The sequence below is a fragment of the Oryx dammah genome, unplaced genomic scaffold (assembly GCF_014754425.2).
Source record: "Oryx dammah isolate SB20612 unplaced genomic scaffold, SCBI_Odam_1.1 HiC_scaffold_5, whole genome shotgun sequence".
Taxonomy (NCBI): Eukaryota; Metazoa; Chordata; class Mammalia; order Artiodactyla; family Bovidae; genus Oryx; species Oryx dammah.
The window spans coordinates 57,072,064-57,098,861 of NW_024070189.1; the positions used below are offsets into that span (position 1 = coordinate 57,072,064).

At 38.5% G+C, this 26,798-nt stretch overlaps 1 protein-coding gene across 10 annotated transcripts; it reads right to left on the reverse strand.

Annotated features, from left to right (window-relative positions):
• Window positions 1-1,715: 1,715 nt before the first annotated feature.
• RNF14 (ring finger protein 14) lies at window positions 1,716-20,871 on the reverse strand. Of its 10 annotated transcripts, none has more exons than XR_005721021.1 (9): window positions 20,768-20,871; window positions 18,133-18,308; window positions 15,713-15,882; window positions 14,535-14,686; window positions 11,326-11,853; window positions 9,792-10,020; window positions 5,806-5,978; window positions 4,734-4,893; window positions 1,716-3,163 (listed from the first exon to the last, which is right to left on the reverse strand). XR_005721021.1 is itself a non-coding variant. In XM_040239836.1 (9 exons), the coding sequence occupies exons 3-9, from the start codon at window positions 15,864-15,866 to the stop codon at window positions 3,106-3,108; spliced, it is 1,425 nt and encodes a 474-aa protein (XP_040095770.1). In that variant the 5' UTR covers window positions 15,867-15,882; window positions 18,133-18,308; window positions 20,768-20,859; the 3' UTR covers window positions 1,716-3,105. The 10 variants fall into 10 exon arrangements, 8 of the variants coding, with proteins under 8 accessions (XP_040095770.1, XP_040095768.1, XP_040095769.1 ...); XR_005721020.1 differs by having other exon boundaries at window positions 20,703-20,807; XM_040239836.1 differs by having other exon boundaries at window positions 4,734-4,864; window positions 20,768-20,859.
• Window positions 20,872-26,798: the final 5,927 nt, after the last annotated feature.

Genomic DNA, 26,798 nt, shown 5'->3' on the forward strand with positions numbered 1-26,798 from the left:
GTGTCCTCAGAAAAAAATAGAAAAAGACTCAATCAATAAAGAATTTTACTGATTTTCTGAGCCTACCTGCAACAGGTAATCAGTCTTCCAGAAAATATTTTTGGCTTCTGACCAATACAGGTGCATCAAGATACAATGCTTATGTAATATTACTAATAAAAATGTGATAGCTAAGAGAAGTCTAAGGAGACATGATGACTAAAAGTAATATGTGGTATCCTGAATGGGATCCTGGAACAGATAAAAGTCTCTAGCAAAAAAGAAAAACTAAGGAAATTAGAAGTATAGAGTCTAGTTAATAACACTGTTCAGTAACTGTGACAAATGTATCACAGTAATATAAGATGTTAAGAATAAGGAAATGTTTCACCTTCCAGTGCAGGGTTTACAAGTTCAATCCCTGGTTGGGAAGCTAAAATTCCACATGCTCTGAGGCCAAAAAACCAAAACATAAAACAGAATATTGTAACAAATTCAATAAAGACTTTAAAAATGGTCCACATTTAAAAAAAAAAAAGAGTAAGGAAATGGGTGTAGAGTAGATGGGAACTCTGTACTATCTTTGCAATTTTTCTGAAAATCTAAAACTACTGTAAAACAAAACATTTACTTTAGAAAAAATGAATGAGACAAGATTTACCTCAAGTGACAAAAGCAGGCCCTTAAGTTTCTTCAATCCCACACTTTAAAAGTCACAAAAGCTTTATATTGACTTAAAAAGCTATTTAGCAGGTTGTTTTATCAGTTCTAGATACAAACCTTTTCTACAAAATCAAGGGATGCACCCTCTTCAAACTTGCTTTAGCAATCTTCAAAGGGATCCTCCTCTGCTCTCTCATTCTCATCAAAAGGACTCATAAGGTCCATGTCAATTTATGGCAAATCTCAGCCCAACTGTAAAAAAGGCCTTCATCCTGAAACTAACACAATATTGTAAATGAACTATATTCCAATACAAAATTTTTAAAAATTCAAAGGAACTTAACAATTCATAGAATGAAAATTTCCAAAAATTATACTCATTAGTAGTCAATGTGTATGCAAAAAATTTTTAATTGTGTGCCATTTTGCCCTGTCAGATTGGCAAATTATAAGTAAATAAATAAATAAAAATAAGACTTTATAAGTCCTACTGTCTTTGTGAAAATTAAAGGGTGAAGATCTTGTACCTAAAGAAAAAACACTCAGTTGAACAAACAAGTCTTTGAGGCTAAGGACCTGTTGTGTTTTTTTTAAATCATAGAGAAAAATCCTGTCATTTCTTTCACGAAACTAAGATGTCTTTCCTACTTTCAATACATCATTACCATAATGTACAACAGACCCAAATAACCCCTAGCAACATCAATTAGCCCATGAACCTAAGAGCTTCTGAGAGGCTACCAGTGAAAGGTATGAAATGAATTCTTACCCAGTCATTGAGAAGAGCCACTATTCTCAAGTATGTACTATATATAATTAGTTGTTTTCATTTCCATTTCTTATCTTCAACTTATTTTTTAAGTTAACTTTAGTTCTTATATAAAATGTGCTGAATCCATGTAGATTAAACAAAATATGGGCCCCAAAATCTAAGTTCAGTCACAAGCTTAGGTAAAAGAGGAGACGCTGTTCCATGACTTTCTTCTGCTCACTTTAAGAATACGTGTTATACACCACATAGTTTTTAAATGTGATCATTGCCTTGGTGACAGAACAGATAGCAGCAACTCTGCTCTAATTATAAGACAATTTTTAAATAATTTTTATTTTTAAGATTTAGCATCCTCATTGACAATCCAGAAACAGTCCGTGCTCTTTGGATACACACACATAAAATGGTTAAAAGTGATTCCCCAATTTTCAATGACAAGGTAAAAAGAACATGTTCACAGCTTTAGCTGAATTCTTCTATCCTTTTTACCAAAAATCTTATTTTGCTACCAACCCACTCACCAAACCATAAGGAAAGACAATTTTTCAAAAAGCCAACAAAACCCAAGAACAGGGATCTAGGTATCAAGCCAAAATCATCCCCTGAAACAGTGCTGATGCCAAAAAAAAAAAAAAGAGAGGACAGGAAAACAAATTTCCATAGCACATTAGAGAAGGCCTTTTAAAAAGAATTCAGAAACTTAGCACTGGAACTATGGTGGTGCAGTGTTCAAAACGCAGATAATTAAAGTTTAGCTTGGGAATATATTAGGCTTTCTCCTATCCCAGCAGGGGAAATAAAAATATGAGCTGTTGGAGCTAATATTAAAATTGTCCTTACCAATGAAAGGTAGGGCAAGAGTCAACCGGAGAGAATGTAGAACAAAAGGTAGCAAAGACAAGTCGTTCTGAATCTAGGCTCTACTGCCTAGAAGAAACATGAAAGTTTAAAAGGGCTGAAATTCTTCTAAGCCACTATCAATAAATTCTAGACTTGGCTCAAAACCAGTGGACTATAGACCACTGGACTATAGACCACTGATAAATATATTAGGTGACCTACAGTGTTTATGTACTAAAAAATATTTTTTAAATTATCTGTAAATTTCTATTCTGAAAAGCAGCAGATCAAAATGACACTGGGCCATCCAATCAGTTAAAGAGTAAGGGGCTTCCTCCAAATAAAATTAGCAGAAATTCAGGTTGGTAAGAATGTAATATGGAGTAAATAAGATCAGGCTCTCGGCACAATCTTAGTAAGGCTTCTACCTACCCCAAGTGTTAAGGAGTACTACTGAGAGAGCTCCCACAGAATGTCTTAGATGGATGCTTCTCAGAGATAAAAAGGTCTTTAACTCTTGACCCCTCTCTCTTTCCCTAAAGCTTGGAGAAGAAAATAAATATTTAATTTTAACTATTCAAAGCTTTGGGCACATTGTAATATTTAATATTTTCTAGTTTTCATTTTCTGAACCTTTGGCTTAATACTTCCTCAATTATGCTGCAATGAAAAAATGTATACATGTGCCTTAATCAGTAGTACCACGTGAAAATAAAACCTTGTTCTTCCATATCTTCTACATAGGAAGACTAAATCAACGGCACCTAAATATCCTGCAAAGTTACTCTGTATACTTGACAAAAGATTAGGGCAAACCATTCCACTTCCATATCTTGAGCAGTAGAAGTTAACTAGTCTTCAATCTCATCTTCCCAAATATCTCCATTAACATCCACAGCATGGAACAACCTGGAAGCATAAAACAAGGTACATTTTAATATACCTGATAGAAACTGAATATAATTTCTTTCCTTTTTTCAAATATATTTTCTGCACTATTCTGATAATATCTTTTCCTTTCCTTTAATTATTCTACTGGGAAGGGCTGAAATAACAACCCTTTTTTAAGGATCCAGACAACTCTCAAGGGCCATGGAGAAACAATAATGGGAGACAGGTATCACAAAAACTGACACTAATGTGTATAATATGTAGAATAAGTCAAGACTGAAAAATTCAGGCAGTCAAGAAGCTGCACTCCTTCAAAACACTGTAACTTTACTACATACTAATCACTCCATCCTTTCCATCTTCACCGTGCTTGTACTCTCCACTAGTAGAATGTTTTACAGTTGCCAATTTCTTTTCCTCCTCTTATGTTACTTAAAATTTGTATTTTCAACACTTTTATTTTCAGTGGTTCATAGGCAGAGCTGGTTTCTTCAACTCATAGTTTCATAATGTCAAGAACTGACTGTAGGTACCCCACAGATGTCTATTAACAAAGATTATCAACTGATATTGAAACTGAAGCTGGTGGAGAATAGGATATTCACATTGTGCCAAGGAATCATCCCACAGATCACTCACTAACAACAGAAGAAAAACCTTACCTTTACAACGGAACAAATGATAGAACTGAACATCATGCTAATAGTGAGAGAGCCTGACATTATGGATCTGACGTGATACAACATGAAGTACACCACCTCTTGTTAAGTATTCCTGTCAAAAATGTTACTCTAAATCTAATCAAACTGCATTCTACAGCTAACTTCCACTTTACAGAAAATAGAGAGGAAAGAGAAACAAACTAAAAGGCACCACGGAGAAACAAAACTCCAGCAGGTAAGGTTATACAGGACAACAGCCTGGACTCTTCAAAAGGTCAACGTTCTGCTCAATACAGACAAACAAAAGGTGGGTAATACTTTTCTCTATTATGAAACAGAATCAAATAAAATAATTAAACTTGATTAGATCCTAGTATAATAAAACAGCTTTAAAAGATATTTTTGGGAATAGTTGATAAGTCTTAAATATTTTATTAGATGACAGTATGCCACTGTTAAATTTTTTGAGGTATTACTGTTATGTACAAAACTTTCCTTATCTTAGGAAAGATGTGTGGAAGTATATAGAGACGACGCATCATATCTCCAACTTATGGCCAAGTAGTTAAGCAATAAATTTAGAAAACAAATATGGTAAATATTATCAATTATTCATTTTGGTGAAAGATATCATAGTCCTATCCTTTCAACTCTTCCGTATGTTTGAAATTTTTCACTAAAAAAGTTGAGGAGGATAATAAATTAAAGAAAATCTTCAGATAGTACATTTTCATCATAAAACTCATTTTCAAGAAAATGCATATATGACAAAACATATGAAAGAAAAATATGAAAAATATATGAAAGAAAATATTTAAAAATATAAGAAAATTCTCTAAATAAACAGAGCTAAAACTTCCTGGGCTTGCAGTCTGCAAATCAAGTACCAAAAAACTGCTGAAAGTAGGAGTTCTGGGAATACATACCGGTTAAAACACGGGGAAGCAGGGTCAGTGAAATGTTTATAAGGGTTTGCTCTAGAAAGAGAACCCATGCAAATCCAGCAGAAATATTGCATACAGCCAGTACATGTCATCTTGTTACATCCATCTAATTTCTGGTGGGAAAGAGAGAAAAATATCAAGGCTGTAAAAGCAAAAGAAAAATGCACTTGACAAAATGATTTGGTGCAACACTCCCCTTATCGTCTCCCTTTTCTAATGCAGGGTTGAGAAACACAGGTTAACACACACTGATAAATATTAATGCCTAAACTGTTTGGCATTACAAGTGAAATACAGGAAATACTTCGATACTAAGCAAAATCTCTTCTGATAAACAGTAAATACAAAGCAAACATGTATAGGTGAATTATGTAGTTAGATTGATTATGAAAATGTTTGGCTTTAATATGTGGGATTTAAACTTTTTACCTAAATCTTAGTAAACATTTGGTACCCAAGTCTCCCATTCTATCAGAGCTGAGGCATGTCAAAGTGGTTAAATAGAAGGCTAGTTTCCTTAATGGAGTAATTGGGGCATCATCATCCAGGTTAGCTCAGATATAATGGATTGGAAAAACAGAATCAAATGCAAAGACATATATTTTGATTTTAAAACATATTAAGGTTTTGTCAAGAAGCAATAGATTTATCTATCTATTTTGACTTATATCTGTATTTCATAAGCAGGAACTTATAAAAAGACGTGTTAAATTCCAGGATAAATAGTTTTGAGAAGTCAGCCTTTTTTTAAAAAAAAAATAACATACATGAGTTGAGTTGACTGTAGTCCTAGCATGGCCTCCTCATAACTCATTCAATTTTGAGGCGGATACAAGGTGAGAAAAACCATCACTGTATGAAAGCACTCTGAAAAGGGAAGTCTAATATATTTAATATCAATAACAATAATTAGTAGTAAATTTGAATCTTCCAAGAAGGTTTAATAAATACCAAAATATGTTTTCTTAATTAGTTCAAAATTAAAAGGCTTCTTGAGGAAATCATAACATGCTTGCAAGTAGGCAGGCCTCCAAGTCTGTCCCCAGACTTTTACCTCAATGGGAGTTCCACAACATGGGCAGCTCTTTGAGTTCTTTTCTAGCCACTCCTTACTTTCCATCTCTTCCAGTGCCTTCTGAATCACCCTCTTACCATACCTCTGTTCCAAAAATCTTTTATTGGCCTCATCTGCTTGTAGGTACTCATTTCGTAAGTCCATTAATTTCTCTAGAAGGTGAAATGGAAAATTAACTTTTATACAACTTGTAAAGCTCATTAAAAATCATTAAAAATGATAACCTTTGACTATTCAATAATGTTATTATTTAATAATGTTATTCCTGGGATTTTATCATAAGGAATTAATCCAAAGTAAAATTATATGCAAAGAGACGCATATAACACATATAAAAATGGCAAACAAATTAAATGTCCAAGGGAATAATTATGTGTGGAACCACTTAATGACATAATGTTTAGTTATTAAAACTTATAATTAGGATGGCTACAACTCAATTAAAATACTCATTACAGAAGCCAGCAAAAAGAATATTTAGGTTGTAACTAGGTAAAAATTACACATGCATGAAAGACAAAGAACAGACAGGAATTCTCCAAGTAGAAAAGCTGGACTTCTTAAATGTGACAGAATAATAGCTTACCTTTTCCTTTTGATTTTAACTTATTAATGTTGATATTTTTGTGCAACTAGTACAACTAGCAGTACAATTTAAAGGCTGACTTATCAAATGACACAAAGGTTGAAACAGATGCTGATTTTCTACTAAGTCAGCATCATTCACCATTTAATAACAAGACCTGCCAAACTAAACAAAAGCACCTTTGATTTAAGGACAAAGACCAACAGTTCAATTCTGCATATATAAGAAAAAAGCCAGTGAATAAAATTTACCACCAACAGGTAAAGGAAAAGTCCTTTCTACCAACTTTTCTGCTTAATACTCATCAATCTGGTTTCTACTGCTTTATCACTTAACTCAAATGGAATGGGCAGCTATTTCCAAAGGCTTTATTTGTCAACAAAGGCTTTTGCTCACAATTCTATTACCTTACCTTTTCAACACAATTAATTAAAGACCTCTCTCAACAATGTTCTGGCTCTTTTATTATTTTACCTTCCTCATACTATTTAGAAGTAGACAACTTCTGGAGCAGAATTATAACTGCACTTTTCCTTCACCTATGAATCCTTTCTCTGTATTGTTCATTCCCATGACTTTAACACTTCTACTGAGATGCAGCAGACAGGTATTTTTAAATCCTGTCATTTGTATTTCCTCTACTAGTTCAAAGCGTTTTTGTATTCCGAGACATCTTAAGGACAGAGGTTGCTGCTCTAATGTTCTCAAAATAATAAAATTATTAGTGTATCATATATTTTTTATGGTAATATCTAACATATAGAGAATAAGAAAGAGATTCCCAATTTTGCTGCAGCCCCCAAGTCTATCTTTGATTTCTTCCCCAAACATTGTGAAATACCTGGAAGGTACTTCAGCCTCTCAATGATAAGGATACCAAAGTCTCAAGTAAAGGCTTATATTATACTCTGGTGAGTTCTCCATCCCATCTGCCCATAATCTCTACAAGACTCTGCCATAGGTGACTGGAAATACTCCATTTACTCATTCTCCTGTCAGGGTCCTTTCTTGGAGATGACACTCTGCCAACAAACAGTAACTATAGCAATACTGGCATTAATAGTTACCATTTTGTGGTTTGAAGACTTAAATCTAACACATAACACCATAAAACTTTCAGAAGAGAACAGAGGCAAAACATTTTCTGACCAAGGTAATAGAAATAAAAGCAAAAATAAACAAATGGGACCTAATCAAATTTACAAGCTTTTGTTCAGCAGAGGAAACCATCAATAAAAAGAGATGGTTTGGAAGAAAGTATCTGCAAATGATGCAACTGACATGGGCTTAATTTCCAAAATATACAAACAGTTCATACAACAAAACAGTTCAACAACAAAAACAAACAACTCAATGGAAAAATGGGCAAAATAACTATTAATAAATAGATATTTCTCTAAAGAAGACAAACAGATGGCCCAAGAGGTACAGAAAAGATGTGCAATACCACTAATTATTAGAGAACTACAAATCAAAACTACAATGAGGTTCCACCTCACATCGGTGAAAATGGCCATCATTAAAAAATCTACAAATAACAAATGCTGGAGAGGGTGTGGAGAAAAGGGAATCCTCCTAAACTGTTGATGGGACTGTAAAAGGTGCAGCCACTATGGAAGACACTTTGGATGTTCCTTAGAAAATGAAAAATAGAGTTACCAAATGATCCAGGAATCCTACTCCTGGGTATATATCCACATAAAACTATAATTCAAAAATATAGCTGCACTCCTATATTCACAGCAGCACTATTCATAATACCCAAGACATGGAAACTACCTAAATGTCCATCAACAGATGAATGAGTAAGGAAGATGTGGTACATATATACAAAGGAATACTACACAGCCACAGCAAATAATGAAATAAAGCCGTCTGCAGTAACATCAATGCAGCTAGAGATTATCCTACTAGTAAAGTCATAAAGAAAAGACAAATACCACATGATACCACTTATATGTGGAATCCAAAACATGACACAAATGACCCTATCTACAAAACAAGAACAGACTTGTAGACATAGAGAACAGACTGGTAGTTGCCAAGGAAACTAGGAGTGGAATGGATTGGGGAAGTTGGGGTTATGCGAACTGTTATATATGAATGGATAAACAAGGTCCTACTGTATAGCACAGGGAACTATGTTCAACATCCTGTGATAAACCATAATGGAAAAAAATATAAATATAAAAAAGAATGTACATCTATTCTGTACAGCAATGAATCACATTGCTATACAGAAAATATTAGCCCAAATTATACATTAATTATACTTTAATAATAAATAATATACAAATTTTTAAAAAATAGTTACCATTTTGCATTTCACAAGCAAAATGCCCATTCTCAAACTTCAGTGAAGAACCAGTTTTTTCCTCCCACTCTGTCAAGGACCAATACTTTTGCAAAATATAATCAAATGAATTATTATAAAAATGCATAAAAAGACAAAAAATATAAGCCTAAATTTTTGTGTTTGACTGACATAAAATTTAGTCAGTGGCCAGCAATAATGAAATTGCTACTAAAGTTTTAAACCCTGACTCTCAATTTCTGTATTTACCCTGTCACTGACCAGTGTAACAACTATAACAACTCTGAGCAGCACTACAATAGGTCATTTCAAACTTACAATAACCTTATGAAGTAGCTATTATCATCAGCCCTGTTAGTTTGAGAAACACTAAGTCACCAAAGTCTAGTCCAATTGATGTCAAGGGCATGATTTCTCAATCCTTATCTAAACCAGAAATGGCTAACAGGTTTCACTTCCTGTGCCTACCTCAATAGAGGGTGGCTTTCTAAAGCACTGGGTTGAGGAAGATTCTGAGGCCTCCTGGGCTCACTGAGAAAGCACCTGATCAAACGTGTGCATCATGGAAACAACAGTGATAGCTCAGATGCTCTGTATTTGCCAGCATCTACATTATTCCATATTCATAGATAGAAATTACCCTGTCATTCCTTCCATGGAATGCTCCCCCTTGATATCTGCATGGTTTGTTTCCTTACTTCCTTCAAGTCTACTCAAACCATTTTGCCTCCGCTGGGTTTTTCTAAATAAAATCCCAAACGTCTTACCCTTCAGAACACTTCATAGCTTGCTCTCTGCTTTCCTCTTTTTTTCCTCTTCAGCATTTACCACTATCTAATATTCTTATTTATTGGGTTTGCCTGTCTCCCCCATTAAAATGTAAGTTCCATGAGGGCATTTGGTCACTGCTATATTCCCAGAATGTAGGCAGCAACTGACATAAAAATTTCGGTTAAACCAACAAAGAAGAACACAATTCTTCCAAATTAAGAACTGAAGTTATAAGTCTCTTTTCTAGGGGGTGGGGGAGGGCTGGGAGACTGAGTTCACACAGTTACAACCTACCTGCTGTCACCTTACATGGAGAGACCCCGTGGTAGGTCAGTCTGCACAGGGTACAGAAGGCGAAATTGCAGCTGGAGCAGATGCCCATGGTACAGCCAGGCTCCTGCATCACAGGCAGCTGGCAGGATGGGCGGGGGCAGTACACCACATCGGCCATTAGGTCCAAGGTGGACTGGAGGAGAAGGCGGTCATAACGGGCAAACAACTCTGCTTCCACTAGCTCTTTGACCTGGAGGGAAATATAAAACATCGTTAAGTTTGATGATTTCCCAACCAGTTCTGATCCTAAGGGAGATCTTTAGGAAGCAAGCATAAAAACCAGATGAACAGAAAATAATAACGATAACCCTGTATGCGAGACAGCAAAAGAGACACAGATGTATAGAACAGTCTTTTGGACTCTGTGGGAGAGGGCGGGGGTGGGATGATTTGGGAGCATGGCACTGAAACATGTATATTATCATATGTAAAACAAATAGCCAGTCCAGGTTCGATGCATGATACAGAGTGCTCGGGGCTGGTGCACTGGGATGACCCAGAGGGATGGGATCGGGAGGGAGTGGGTGGGGGCTTCAGGATGAGGAACACATGTACACCCGTGGCAGATTCATGTCAATGTATGGCAAAAACAATACAATATTGTAATTAGCCTCCAATTAAAATAAAGTTATATTTAAAAAAAGAAAATAAAACCCTCTATCTCACTTCAAAATCAAACCAAGTATGAGTGAGTAAGTGAGTGAAAGTGGCTCTGTCATGTCTGACTCTTTGCGATCCCATCGACTGTACAATCCATAGAATTCTCCAGGCCTGAACACTGGAGTGGGTAGCCTTTCCCTTCTCCAGGGGGTCTTCCCAACCCAGGGATCAAACCCAGGTCTCTCGCACTGCAGGTGAATTCTTTACCAGCTGAACCACAAGGGAAGCCCAAGAATACAGGAGTGGGTAGCCTATCCTTCTCCAGCAGATCTTTGTGACCCAGGAATCAAACCAGGGTCTCCTGCTTTGCAGGCAGATTCTTTACCAACTGAGCTAGTATGGGAAGTCTATATCTTGACTGAGACAGTGGTTACATGGGTCTACCCATTTGTCAAAACTAAGCAAAAGGTACACTTTAAATGAGTACATTTATGCCTCAAAGGAGCTGATTTAAAAAAAAGAAGAAGAAGAAGAAACAACCAAGCAGGCTATCTTTAAAGTCTGTAAACATTTGGTTAATCATCCCAAGGGATAACCCCTCCAGATCCCAACCTCACACAGACTGGGTAGTAGTTCCCCCTCCTAGCAGATAATACAGAGTAAATCACCAGAATTATTTTTTTTAATGCTCATCCTTGCCAAGGAACACCAAAGCCAGCAAAGGGAGCATTTACATTTGTTTAAATAAAGATCATGGACACAATAAAACTGGTGGGCTGGCTCCAAGGCCTCAGACTGTCCTGATGAGCCCTATCAAGAAGTTCCTGAGAGAATGCCTCCCTTTGGAGAGTTGTGAGAGAATCAGGGAACAGCTGTGAGCAGAGTGAAGAGTTACCTGACCAGGAGTGGCCACTGAAGGGCACTTGGGTTCTGGGCAGTTGAGGCATTGAACTTGGCCATCTCTGATCTGGATTTCAAAGTAGTCCTTAAGACAGGCTTTGCAGTACACATGCCTGCACTCCAAGAAGTACATGCACTCACTACCCAGCTTCTCACAGAAACAGATATTGCACAGGAACAATTTACTATTAAAGCACTTTATCTGCTGAGCTTGATCAAAGTCCAAGATTTCCTGGATCAGACTCGATAATGATTCCACATCCTGCACGGCTCTCTCGTCCACAACTTCCTCTTGGTCTATGTCAGATCCAGTGGCTCCTCCAAAATCTAGCTCTGTGTTGGAAGAAGCTTGAGCCATCCTTCTCTGAACCTTTTTCTGAGAACCCATTGTGAGTTCAAAAGGAGAGACAATATTCAGGTATGCTAAGGTCTCTTCCTTAAGAAACTGCATCCAGGCAAACAGGACCACGCTGCCACGGTGTTCTTCCCACAGGTTGTCTAAGTGCTTGCAGAGAGCAGATAGCTAGGGGAAAAACACATGAGGATGTTGGTGAGTTTGGAAAGATGATGATGCTGTCAACTCCTAATTTCCCTTGAAATCTTTTTAATTTAGACTTTTCTACTTCCTGTTAGGAAGTAGAAAGTATTCTTTTCACTTCTGTGATAAACTGTGCTGCATAATAGCATCAGTGTTCTTATCAAAGTACTTCTTAAACTATTCAGCAACATGAGCCACAGACACAAGGTCAGAAGCTAAAAGAAGTTCCATAAAACAAGAGAAACAGTTAAGAGTCTACCAGATGTAGAACAAGGTTTACATATGGGCTACTGAAATGGAGGACTTTTTCTGTTCTTTATTTTTCTTTACTTTAGTATTGCTATCTATCTCATGTAGGAGAAGAGATCTAGTTTTAAAATGAACTATTTTTATTCCTTTGGAGTACTAGCCCTGTTGGTACCCTACAATAAAGATTAGCAAAAAACAATTTAAAAATACCATCCAAGCTTTAATATTAATTCTTTCAACTGTATCAAGAAGTCAACTTATGTGAAAAAAATCCACTAACAGAATCTAATCTCAGAGTCCTTGTTATTCCAGTTTATAAGCTGATTTTAACTAAGCAATCTGAGCTTACACCAGATCCTGGTAAATAAAGGAAAGCAGACTGATATTGAACCTGGACATGATTACAACCCCTTAACATGATTTGACTCCCATGGGGAAAGCTCACATTTTTCCTAAGTTAAGCAATCAAACTTTATTCTGACTTTTCCTCCTTTAAAACTGGTCTGTTCAATTTGAAGGGCAAATATAAGAAGATTTTTAAGTAGAGCTCAGGTTCACAAGCAGCTTTTCTTTTTAGGTAAACATCAAAGAATAAGGCTTCCAGATGCAAATAAATTTTGTAAATTTGACATTTGAAGTGAAAAAGAACCACATTCTCCTCCTTACACTGCGTAGTGCTATTCACTAAACTCTATATGGGCACAAAATTAAACACTGTTCAAGACTGGACAACAAATGCTTTTACATATTTGCATAAATGTGCTTTCATGATCAATAAGAAACCGGATGAAATCTTTAAAATGTAATAAATACTAAAAGGAAAGCTCTGAATGTTTGAGTCACCAAATCCAATGAAGAAGTTATCCTCCTCCATCCTCTTTTCTTCTCTAGTCCCTTCTCAAAAGAGGTATCTGAGATGTACATACATGTGAGGAATGAGGGAGGCAGAAAGAAAAGAGCATGAAAGACACTGTGTGTATATATATTGGAAAAGAAATAAGGAAAATACTAGAAAACTAAACCCACTTCTATCTATCAATCAAATTCAGTGAGGAATAGGTCCATGAGTCAACTTCATTATTAACAGGAGCAATTCATAAAGCCAAGGAATCAGGGCCCAGTAACAAACAAGAATTGAAGGAAGAAGGAGCATAAGAGACGGATTAAAATGTCAATTATATGGACAAAAATTTACTTGACAGAGAGTCCTACTGTAATTTTAGCTATGTAACATAAAATAATGAGCAACTCTCTTCTCCCTACACCTTAAAAGCCAGCATTAAGTAGATGCTATTTGGTTGGAATCTGCAACTGTACATATGTATACGTGCATGAACATAAAGTATCAAGAGCTCTCTGGAGAAATGGGACTATACATGTCTAGATAATTTAGTCAACTCTCAGTGATCTAAATGTAAATAATCCACTGTCTTGCATGTGTTACCTCTGACAAAGATGTTAAAATGCAAGGTGAAACTCCTTTTTATTCTACATGTATTATTCTTTTTAAAAAATTTAACTTTGTTTTTAAACTCTAAGTTCAATTTTACAAATGCACTCTCATCTAAGGATCAGCCTAGTGATGAATGAACAGTGGTGGGAATGAGAATTACATGACCAATAAAGAAAAACTGACAAGCTGTTCCTTGAGGTCAAGTAACTCTGACAGCTTTTGTCTTAATACATCAGCCTATCAATCATCATCATGACTTCTAGAAAAGTAACTGCTATTGATCCATTATCTATTCCAGAATACATTATATTAGCTTCAAGCCATATTTATGTCTCAATCAAGAGATGACATTGTTAGTAGAAAAGGATATACGATGCAGAGGAAATGAAAGCTCGTAATATAAGATCTCAAGCCTTAATGAGATATCTACAGGAATCATGCATTTCTATTTGTGTACATTCACATTATGTGAGTGTAGTCAACAACTGTTGCTAATATACAGACTTTTACATACAAAAGCGCTCTTATGTGTTCTTAAGGAATGTTTATTATAAGTACATTAGCTCAATCTTATTCCTAATTACAATTAAATCTTTCATTTAAGGAATGGATAAAAAAATAAAAAGCAATAGCAACATCTGAGGAAAATGAGGAGGACCTATAGTCTCCATTACAGTACAGATTAAAATGGAAAATAGCAAGAAAAGGATAGAAACAATATACTTGATTAAAAATTACTTCTACTGCAATTCAAAATGATTAATCATTCTAATTATTGCCATTCCTTTCTAAAACACCAAACATTTTCAACTTATTAACATTACAATTCATGAAGGGGAAAAAATTACAACATCAAACCCATTTGTTCTTCATGCACTGAATTCAAGATCATCAAGGTAGTCTTCAATTAAAGATGATTTTTTAAGTTTCTAAAAATGGATAGAAATTAAGTTTCGGGTCTAACCTGAGTTGGTGACAGCCATTTGCCACTAAGTGTGAATGAAGGTGGGGAGGAGGATGGATAATCTGGTGGCAGTTCAAAGTTCAGCACAAGTGGAGGCAGAAAGCAAATGGTGTATTCAAAGCCACTATTCTGGAGACACTCATTTGAATTGCCTGAACCAAAAACAAAGATTAGAAAGGATCAGCTGGTCAACACTTGAGTGTCCATTACTGCTGAGCAGTGCTCAAGAAAAACATAATGCTTTAGTTGAGGGGATAAAAACCCTCCCCCAAAGCACTTTCTGTTCTTAATTTTACTTTGGAGCCACCACCTTAAAAAAATCTTATAAGCCCTTAAAAAAATCTACTAAGCATCATGAAATTTAAAATGAAGATACACAACTTATTCTTGCTACACTTCTGAGTATAATTCCTAACACCAGTGAGCAAGTAATACACAATGTTTTCTTTTGTTGTTTTTTACAGTAGATGATTAAAGACACAATCTAGAGAAAAAGACATTATTTCTATCAAAAAGCCATGACCTACTTAGACAAGCATGTGCCAACCCCAATGAAGCAGAGTTGGGAGGATTTATGCCAATGCAATGATCTCAGGCTGAGGGCAAGCTACAACACATAACACCTTCACAATCAAAGTTTCATTTTCAGTTATCACACTTACTTTCTTTACTTAAAGCTGTTACACTAGAAACATATTGAGAAAGTGTTCATAATGTCTTCTGTGAATACAGTATCAAAAGTACTAGTTTTTAATTTTTTTCTGAAGCAAAAGGTCACAGAGTAGTAGTGTCATATGTTTATGGTGGTTGAAAAGATTCTAGAAACCAAACAGTATTAACAACCACCAAATCTTTCCAAGTGTTTTCACATATATTATTTCATTTTCTATTTTATTACCCCTATTTAACAGCCAGTGACTCACAGCTGATGAACTGCTAGTTAGATGATTAGGAAGCATGAAATATGCAGGATAATATTTGTGATCAAAAAGGCAGAATTAAATTGAAAATTGTTCACCCTTTATTTTCAATTAAAACAGAAACAGGCATTAAATCTGTAATACTACCATCTATCACTAATGCCTATAAACACAAGATGATAAATAACTCAGGGTACACTAAGAAATTGAGAATAACCTTTATCTAGAAAAAATCTGTTTAAGAGAATATTAACTAACCGCTCACAAATATCTTGAAATTTTGTGGTAAGTCCAAATGGATCCTGGTTTCTCCACCTTGGACAGACTCTGCTTTTCTAAATTCATCTCCATCATAAATACTTGCCAGGGCCAGCAATTCATCCTCCTGAGCTTCTCGGTCTTCTGACGACATTTAATTTTCTGAGGAGCTGAAGATAATCATTCAAGTCAGTTAAGAACAGAAAAGGCACAGAGTCTGGAAAAGTCTAATGGCCCTCCCCCCAACAACCCCATTCCCCCCAAAAGAAAGTTCCTCAAAAACAACCGCAAAGAATTAATCAATATTCTCACTTTTCTATCTAACTAAAACTGACAGGCATATCTAACATTCCAGTAGATCAGCAGAGTAACAGCCTTTTTCAAAAAGGACAGCTGTGGTTCTTATAATTGCTGACTTTTTCAGTTAGGTATGATATGTGTGGATCACAATAAACTGTGGAAAATTCTGAAAGAGATGGGAATACCAGACCACCCGACCTGCCTCTTGAGAAACCTATATGGAGGTCAGGAAGCAACAGGACATGGAACAACAGACTGGTTCCAAATAGGAAAAGGAGTACGTCAAGGCTGTATACTGTCACCCTGCTTATTTAACTTATATGCAGAGTACATCATGAGAAACGCTGGGCTGGAAGAAGCACAAGCTGGAATCAAGATTTCCGGGAGAAATATCAATCACCTCAGATATGCAGATGACACCACCCTTATGGCAGAAAGTGAAGAGGAACTAAAAAGCCTCTTGATGAAAGTGAAAGAGGAGAGTGAAAAAGTTGGCTTAAAGCTCAACATTCAGAAAACTAAGATCATGGCATCTGGTCCCATCACTTCATGGGAAATAGATGGGGAAACGGTGGAAACAGTGTCAGACTTTATTTTTTGAGCTTCAGAATCACTGCAGATGGTGATTGCATCCATGAAATTAAAAGACGCTTGCTCCTTGGAAGGAATGTTATGACCAACCTAGACAGCATATTCAAAAGCAGACACGTTACTTTGCCAACAAAGGTCCGTCTAGTCAAGGCTATGGTTTTTCCAGTGATCATGTATGGATGTGAGAGTTGAACTGTGAAGAAAGCTGAACGCCAAAGAATTGATGCTTTTGAACTGTGGTGTTGGAAAAGACTCTTGAGAGTCCCTTAGACTGCAAGGAGATCCAACCAGTCCATTCTAAAGGAGATTAGTCCTGGGTGTTCATTGGAAGGACTGCTGCTAAAGCTGAAACTCCAATACTTTGGCCACCTCATGCCAAGAGTTGACTCATTGGAAAAGACCCTGATGCTGGGAGGGATTGGGGGCAGGAGGAGAAGGGAACGACAGAGGATGAGATGGCTGGATGGCATCACCGACTCAACAGACATGAGTTTGAATGAACTCTGGGAGTTGGTGATGGACAGGGAGGCCTGGCGTGCTGCAATTCATGGGGTCACAAAGAGTTGGACATGACTGAGCGACTGAACTGAACTGAGAAAAGAAAGCACAATAAAAAAATTTTTCAAGGACAATTCACAAACTACTTTGACTTGCTCTCTAAACTTAGGAAAGTGCCTTGCTCACAAAAGCAGTCAAAGTATATTTGATATACTTCTTAAAAATAAATGAATTTTTTAAATCCACAGGAATCTCTACAGCAGGTTTTCTCAGCCTCAGTGCTACTGATGTTTTGGAACAGACAACTGTCGTGGGAGGCTGTCCTGTGCGTTAGAGAACGTGAATCTGCATGTCTGGCTTCAACCTGCTAGATGCCAACAGCATCCCTTTTCCTCAAGAGTTGTGACAATCACAAACATCTCCAGACATAAGCAAATATCCACCACCACCCCTGCCACTGGGGAAGGGGAAGAAAATTGCTCCTACTTGAGAACACCCCACTCTAGAGACTGTTAAAAGGACGATAACATGTAAGACAGATAACTGTGGAAGCAGCAAAATAACATCAAATTTTTGAAATATCAAATCAATTTTAACATTCATCATTATTTTAGGTAACACCAACAGTGAAAATATGCTATAATTAAACTGTACAAATGTTTTTTAATTACAGCAACTGAAAGATACACCACACTGTCAGATAATTCAAACTTGCAAAAAAATATGTGTGAGAATCTGTGAAAATTAATAAAACCACCACCAAAAATTACCATTCTATCAATTAAAATACTAGACTGTAACTGTATTTGCAAATATGCTCCCTCTTGGCTGAAATATTTTCTACATTGGAATGCACAAGGAAAAGTTAGGACGTGGTTTTCCATGTTATAAAAAAGTGACCACTACAAAACTCAAATTCATTTAAAATGATTCCATTTTCAAAAAGTACATTTTCTAGCAGATGATAATGGTTCTGCTTAAGCTGTGTCCCTACCTAAGACATAGTGATATATTCTATTTAAGGTCAGTACCTGTTAATAACAACTAGAAGAAAAGGATATCAGCACTGGAGTTTGTACTTCAGCCCCAAGTTTGGAACTCATGCAAATCTCATTTATTCTTAAGATGATGGAGATGAGACTGCTGAAGGTGGATAAAAGGCCAAGATGTAGAACTCATACTAGATATACTAGAGAAACCCTGCCATCTGCAGAAAAAAAATACAAAAGATGGTGTTAGCATCCTCTCCAAATTTAAATTCTGAATTTCCGTAACCACCACTTAAATCAAGCACATTCTAACACACAGTCAATCCTAATCTACAGCTGCATATTAATCACCTAGGTCAGCCTAACTGAGCCATGTGGTTCAAAGGATATTTGCATGTTCCCAATAATCAGAGTGCCCTTCTTATCTGCCTGCCTTCAGCCCTGGGAGGAGCTGAGAACACCAAGGTCATAGGAGATGACAGCACAACATACCCCCATAACAAACCACTTCCTGAGGTTTTCTTGTTTTTCTTTTTCCTTTCCTCTTCCACTTCTATTCCTTCATTTCCTATCCCTCCAGTTTGTCCTCTTGTCCACTAACGAATTAATCCTGCCAGGGACACTCAACGTTAGGTTAATTTAAGGAAGACAGCGGGGTATTTAAAAACAAAATAATAAAAGTGCTCACACACAAACATTTAAGTCCTATTCTAAATGCTCTACCAGGCTTCTTGAACAGGGAATAAAGGAGAAAGGGAGATTGGTCCATAGACGAGTTCTGGAGAATGCTATGAATACCTTAAAATATGCAAAATATATAAAACAATAATTTTAAAACCATATTTTCAGATGTGTGACTCCCAAATAAGTTAACAATGAAATTTAAGATCAATTTACATTTATCGAGTAGTACTATTATGTATTATGTACGATATATTAAGTCTTTTCACATCACCTTACATAACTGTAAATGCTTTTTACCACCTGTAGAACATGGTGATAATGTAATTAAGCTTTTTGTTTCTTCCTGTTCAAACATTATAAATGAGGTAAGGTAAAGTCACTCAGTTGTGTCCGACTCTTTGCGACCCCATGGGCTGTAGCCTACCAGGCTCCTCTGTCCATGGGATTTTCCAGGCAATAGTACTGGAGTGGATTGCCATTTCCTTCTCCAGGGGATCTTCCCGACCCAGGGATCGAACCCAGGTCTCCCACATTGTAGACAGACGCTTAACCGTCTGAGCCACCAGGGAAGTCCTATATAAATGAGGTGAAATGAATTTATACCCAGGCTACACCCCAGAGCCAATTCAATCAGACAAGGGTCATCCAAGTTCGCCATGTTATTCTAATGTGCAGCCAGGATTAAGAAACTCTACTCCAAGCTGTTTCCCATTGGCAGCTCCTTATGACCCAACTCACCAGACCCCAGCTTCTGAAGCTGCCATGGGTCCCAGTCCCTTAATTAAAATTGCTGACATGAATCTCTTTGATTCTATTCATTCAGTTTTCAAGACTCACCTCCAAAACCCCTATTCCATATAAAACTTCCAATTAGCATGTCTTCCTTTAAAAACTCAGAAAACTTTTTATTGTAACTTTCCTATGACGTTGTCACACCCCACCTTGCATTAGTTTTTCCTCTGAACTTGTGCTTCCTCTCCTACCAGACTAAATTAGTTCCTTAAGGGCAAGGATCAAGTATCCTGCTTCTATGTATATTGCTCTCAGAATCGAGCAGTGCTTTAGGTTAGACACTGGAAAAAGTGAGAACTGAACTGGGGTGAGATGTTGCTGCAATAGGGGACTAGAATGAAGATTCAGGGACTGCACTGCCACATCCCACCAGGAGCATGTTGGGTCGGTCGTCACAATAACAGCAAAAAGAGTGAACTCTTACCACGTGTCAGGCATTGTGGTAAGCCCTTTAAATGCACTAACCCGCTAGATTCCCACATCCCCATGAAGACAGGCCTACTTCTATTCCCACTATACACAGAAAAATGACATTTTAAGTCCACGCTGGCTCAAGGTCACAGAGCTAATATAAAAATAAAACGGGATTCAGACCACCTTGTTTCTTCAGCTGTTAACACAGGACCAAGAATAAACCCCGGTGTCACAAGAAGAGAGAATTCAAGTTTAATATTACTTTTAGGCAAACCGGAAACCGCTATAAGAGTGAGGGAAGCCCCTCCTCCGCCGGGTTTCCCTCGAGCCTGGGAAAATCCTACTCATTCTCCCAAGGCCACACCATGAAGGTTTTACCCGTGCGCGGGGGACGGCGGGGTCAGCACGCCGCTGCCGTGTCTCCACGGCTCACTGCGGGGCGTATGGAGTCGTTGTTTGCGCGACTCACCTACAGCTGGGGGGCAGGCCCGAGCCCTGCTACCTGCCCCAGCGCTTGGAAACGGAGGACGCTGCGCGCGTGTGAGCCCGCCCAGGGGTCCCGAAGGGGCAGGGCCTGGAACTTCCCCTTCCTCCTCTGGGCACCCCGGGGACCTTAGCCGGGCCGGGTCCCGGGTCCGGGGAGTTGAACCCTGCTAAGCCAGCAGTCCCGGCCCGGCCGCCCTCCTCTGCCTCGCGCGCCTGGAGCGCAGTTCCCACCGTACCTTCCGGCTGCCCCACCGCGCCGGGCTCGAAAGTTCCGCCCTCCAACCTTTCCGGGTCCCCTCACCTCCACTCGCTGGCCCCGCCTGGAGACGCCCGGCTCAACCGGCGGACCGCCTCTTCCGTCTTCGGAGCTGTCAGCTGAGCCGGGCGGATCTGGCTGAGAGGCCTCGGCGAGAGAAGAGTCGTGCGCAGACGCCGTGACTGCCCCGGCCCCTCGGCCGCCCCCCGCAGGTCAAACCGGCGCTGCAGCCGCGACCACCGTCACCGTAGCGCTGCCCACCAGACTTAAGACTTCAGTATGCCTGTGGAGACGTTGACACAAATGCAGATTCTGGGGCCCCTGCTGGGAATGTGCCTCGGAATTAGAATTTTTACCAATCACTAGAGGTAAATCACGAGGCAGGGAACTACCTGGGGTAGACCTGCTCCCCCAAGTAGAGAAGGCAAGCCTCTTCTCCCTCCTGGGATCCCGGTCTCAGAAATGCTACCTATCTTTCTGGCACCTCCACTATGAAGGCATTCGCTCATTGGTCATATTGTAACAGTAATAACTACAGTGTTTATTAAGCATAGGGATGCTTCAAGTCCTGTACTCATGATTTTATATAAATGTGCACTTCATTATAACCTTATACTTTAGATACTATTTGTTATTCCTGCTTTACAAGTGAGAAAATTGAGAAAGGTTCAAGAATTTACCAAAGCGTATAGGCTGAGTGGGAATTAAAATTACATGTCCCCTACTACCTCATGCTATATGCAAAAATTAACTCAAAATATAGCACAAAGACCTAAACGTAAGCAATAAAACTAAAAAATCTCTTAGAAGAAAATGTTGGATTAAATCATGAACTTGGATTATGCAATAGGTTCTTAGGAACAAAAGCACAAGAAATAAAAGAAAAATAGATTCATCAAAATTAAAAACTTCTGTGCTTCAAAGGGCATTATCAAGAAAAGACAACCCACAGAATAGGGGAACAAATTTGAAAATCATATGTCTGATAAAGGTTTAAAAGCCAGAACATATAAAGAACTCCTACAACTCAACAACAGAAAGACCAATAACTGAATTTAAAAATGGGCAAAGGATGTGAATAGACATTTCTCCAAAGAAGATATACAAATGTTTAGTAAGCATGTGAAAAAAGGCTCGTCATTAGTCATCAGTTTAGTTTCAGTTCAGTCGCTCAGTCGTGTCCGACTCTTTGTGACCCCATGAATCGCAGCATGCCAGGCCTCCCTGTCCATCACCAACTCCCAGAGTTCACTCAGACTCACGTCCATCGAGTCTGTGATGCCATCCAGCCATCTCATCCTCTGTCATCCCCTTCTCCTCCTGACCCCAATCCCTCCCTGCATCAGAGTCTTTTCTAATGAGTCAACTCTTCACATGAGGTGGCCAAAGTATTGGAGCTTCAGCTTTAGCATCATTCCTTCCAAAGAAATCCCAGGGCTGATCTCCTTCAGAATGGATTGGTTGGATCTCCTTGCAGTCCATGGGACTCTCAAGAGTCTTCTCCAACACCACAGTGCAAAAGCATCAATTCTTCAGCACTCAGCTTTCTTTACAGTCCAACTTGCACATCCATACATGACCACAAGAAAAACCATAGCCTTGACTAGACAGACCTTAGTCAGCAAAGTAATGTCTCTGCTTTTGAATATGCTATCTAGGTTGGTCATAACTTTTCTTCCAAGGAGTAAGTGTCTTTTAATTTTATGGCTGCAATCACCATCTGCAGTGATTTTGGAGCCCCCCAAAATAAAGTCAGCCACTGTTTCCCCATCTATTTCCCATGAAGTGATGGGAAATAGTCATCAGGGAAATACAAATCAAAACCACGATTAGAAGCCACTTCACACTCACTAGAACCACTGTAATAAAAAGAAAAAAAATTTTTTTTAATCTCATGATACAGAGAACTGTTTGGTGGTTGTCAGAAGCAAGAGGTGGGCAAGTGGGTGAAGACACAAACTTTTAATTATAAAATAAATAGGTCATTGGGATGTTATGGAAACCATGAATACAGTACATAATACTCTATATACAAAAGTTGCTAAGAGAATAAATCTTAAATGTTTTCATCACAAGACAAAAATCTGTATGTATGGTGTTGGATATTAACTACTCACTGTAGAAATCATTTCTCAATACATACATATATTGGATCTTTATGTTATACACCTGAAACTAATATAATGTTGTATGCCAGTTACCTCTCAATAAAGAATTTTGAAAAAGAAGACAGATTATAACAAGTGTTGGTGAAGTGGCAAAGAAATTGGAATCCTCATATATTGATTCTGAGGATGTAAAATGAAGTAGCCACTCTGGAAAACAGAGGTCTGCATTTTCATTTTGCACTGAGTTTCACAAATTACATTGCTGGTCCTGCATGGAGGAGAAAGGAAAAGTCAAGTGGGAAAAAATTGGGTACTGGAGGGGCTTCCTGACTGCCACAGAAGGGAAATTTTTGAAATGCAAATAATCAGTCCTAATCTTCTGTGCTATAAACCTTGACTGTTACAGAACAGAAACCTAACTATCCCTGTAATGGATATCAAAACCAGAAATGTACTCCTTAAAAAGACAAAGGAAGGAAGAATAATCTCTGAAGTCATCCACTAATATTGTTCATATTCAGCCAAAGGAAATAAAACCAAGGGTGAAACCCTACTGCAGAGTGCTCGGAGATGAGACCATGAATGCAGCCAGAGATCTCCCAGCTGCTAAAAGCGAGGGAGACAAAGAACCAGGTCAGGAAATTCTCACAAAGTCAAAGTAAAAGGTGATTGTGACATCATGTCATGGCTTCATGTCAGAGGTCACAGGACAGAGGGAATAGAAGAATTTCAAAGCAGTGTTAAAAGTTTGGATGAATGTTTAAAGTGGACTAAGCAGAGTCCACTTTGGAGGTCAGGTTTGGATAAACAGAGTTTTTTACTTAATTTTCTTTTTAGAGTCTGTAAGATTTTTGTAGCTTTGGCTTTATGTGCCTGGTTTTGCATCATTTAGTTTAAACTGAGCTTTCCCTACATGCCCAATCATCTGCTGTGCTAAGCATTTTACATGCATTGTTTCATTTTAACACCCAGGACCCCATGACCAAAGTAATTGTATCTCCCCATTTTACAAATGAGGAAATTGAGGTGCTACGGGGTGAAATGATTTTACCAGTGTCATTCAGTGGTGACCTATATAGTATTAGGACCAATTCCTCATCAGTCTGACCCTCTCATATAGCTTGTAAAAGAATTAGGGTTTGTTGAAACAGAAATACAAACAGAATAAAGTCATTCTGGCTTTAAGAATTAAAAGAGAAGGCCCCAGGGAAGTCAGGATTACAGTTTATGATGTCATGATAGGTAGAATGAAAATACAGAGAGAGAGAAAGTGATCTAACTCCATATCCTGTCCTCATGAACACTAGAAGATGATGGAGTCCAGGGCTAGGAGAGAATGGGTTGTGTGACCTAGACCAGAGGTCATGACCCTGCCAGTGGGTAGAGAAGCAAAAGTGAGTCACAAAATATGTCTGGTCTTGTAGGGACCAGCAGGCCTTCCATCAGGACCTGCACTGGTTCATCCATCACTGGCATCCAATGGTGTCCAGAGCCTTTGCTGAGCTCTCATCCCACCTGCCCGGGGGGGCCAGCCTCCTTTTCAACGGCCATCCCTCTCAAGCATTCCTGAAACAAGCCTTGACATATACAGGGGCAGCAGTGTGGAAGGGAAAGTCTTGCCCCATCTCTGGGACAGGACTGGATAGTGGCAGGCCTCATCCCAGTATAGAAGTTTCACAGCTGATCTCATGTCGTTTATACTTCCTCACTCTGTGGATCTCAAAAAATTTACTACTATCACCTGGAAATCTGAAAAATTGGTGTTTCTTTAAAACAGGGGCTTCGTACTCAAAAATAAAAATTGAGAGCTAAAAGCATAATTATAAATAATTAACAAGTAGAGCGCTATTCATGTCCCATGCGCCAGTCTAAATGTTCTGCATGGACTAAGCTAAACATGACAGGAACCCTGTAACATATTACCACCATCATCATCCCTATTTTAAAGCTAAGGAGACTGATCACAGAGAAGTTAAGTGGCTTGCCATGGTTACACAGATAGGAAATTACAACACCATGCTTTGAACCCAGGCAATTGGAGTCCTGAGCCCACATTATTAACCTTAATGTTATGCTTAAATTAGGTTAACACTTTGCCTAAGGAAAGTGCTCAGGTCTGTAAGGAAAAATAGCCAGACTAACCAATGTGGCCAGCTTCCCTGGTCAGTACAGCTCAAACAATACCTCAGGTCATCCCAGGGTTATATAAAAACAGACTCCTAAAAAGGCTTGCAGTGGCTGACACTATAAAAATGTTTTCTGTGCTTCTGTTCCAAGGTAAAATTTGATTTACAATAATAGGCACAGAATGATCATGTTTATACTTGCAACCTGGCACTTTATTATTATTCCCCTGAATAACAGTGAAAAGAGTTTTGTAACCCCAAGGTAACATGGCACTGTAAGAAGGAAAGAGGGTGAGATTTAGCAGCAGCTGCCATCATAAATCAGCGTATGGCTGTTTCTCTCGGAGCTCCAGGCTCAACTCTTGGCTGTCATAAACTTATAAAGGGGAGTCCCATGAGAATTTATGTAACGATGGGAAGACTCGTTTTCCTTCCTGCAAGAATCTTTCTGAAGCAAGGTGAGAATTAGGCTGATTAGATTCTATGTGAAGAAAGAAAACCAAACCAGTGGTTTAGAGGAAAGGAAAATATGGGTCAACTTTAGCTATTTAGCTACTTCCCTTGCCAAAAAAACCTGACCTTGTAAATGGAGAAGAACATGCTGAATTCCACCCAATAAATGAGTGACCGGATGACCAAATAAATTAATGAATGTGATCCAAGCCTCCTCAGGGGTGGTTCTTTTAGTGTGAGAACAGTTACATCCAACAATCACCCAGAAATGCTGAATACATAACAAGGCCAATCAACAGAGTCAGCCTGTGAATATTCATGCACAGATGATGCTCCCAGTCAATATGTTTGATTTTTGTGTTTACTGATAGATTTTCAAATTCACTGTGTAAACCAAAATTCTAAAAATAAAAAGAAGAGGAAAAAGGAAAACAGAGAAGAACTTGTGGTGAGGTCATACTTAACGTCTGGATAGGACTGCCAGATAAAAATACGTAAAGTTTTTTCACTATCTGAAATTCAAATTTAACAGTCACTCTATATTTTTTAAAAAATTTATTTATTGGTTGTTCTGGGTCCACGTTGCTACACGGGCTTTTCTCCAGCTGCGTCAAGTAGGGGCTGCTTTCTAGTTGTAATGCATGGGATTCTCACTGCAGTGACCACTCTTGTTGCTGAGCACGGGCTCTAGGATGCTCGGGCTTCAGTAGCTGTGGCTCCCAGGCTCTAAAGCACAGGCTCAGTAGTTGTGGCACAGGGACTTAGTTGCTCCACGGCATGTGGAATCTTTCCAGATCAGGGATCGAACCCATGTCTCCTGCATTGGCAGGCAGATTCTTTACCACTGAGCCCCCAGGGATGCCCCCACCCTGTATTTTTATTTGTTAAACCTGGCAACCTACTTCTGGGCTAAGAACCCTAGTTAGAAGAGAGGGCTGAAGAGAATATTTGGTGGACGTGCCCACACCTGGGAGTCAGAAGGAAGGCAAACCAAAAGGAGAATCCAAGAAGCAGGCAGAAGAGCCTGCAGAAATATGGAAGAACCAGTGTGCACAGAGCTTCTGCTGAGCATTGATACAGACATAGGACAGAGGTGGGGACCAGGAGGATGCTTGGTGAGGAAGGCCTAATGGCTATAGAGCTCGCCCTTACCAGGTTGTTAGTGCTTCTAAGAAGCTCTGTGAGCCCATGAGCTACAACTACTGAAGCCTGTGCATTTGAGAGCCTGTGCTCTGCAGCAGGAGAGGCCACCATAATGAGTAGCCTGCACACAGCAACAGAGACCCAACACAGCCAGAAATTTTTTAAAATAAATAAAAAGTTTAAGGTGCTCTATGTCACTGGCTCTCAATGAGGTTGGGGTGGAGAAGGGGTGTGTGGTAGAATGAC

Excerpts from the sequence above, each read along its gene's own strand:
- RNF14 (XM_040239836.1), bottom strand. The coding sequence starts at position 15,866 with ATGTCGTCAGAAGACCGAGAAGCTCAGGAGGATGAATTGCTGGCCCTG. Across the intron at positions 10,021-11,325 it reads CAGTGGCCACTCCTGGTCAG|GTCAAAGAGCTAGTGGAAGC; the intron begins GTAACTCTTCAC and ends ATTTCCCTCCAG. Across the intron at positions 3,164-4,733 it reads GCTTCCCCGTGTTTTAACCG|GTTGTTCCATGCTGTGGATG; the intron begins GTATGTATTCCC and ends TTATGCTTCCAG.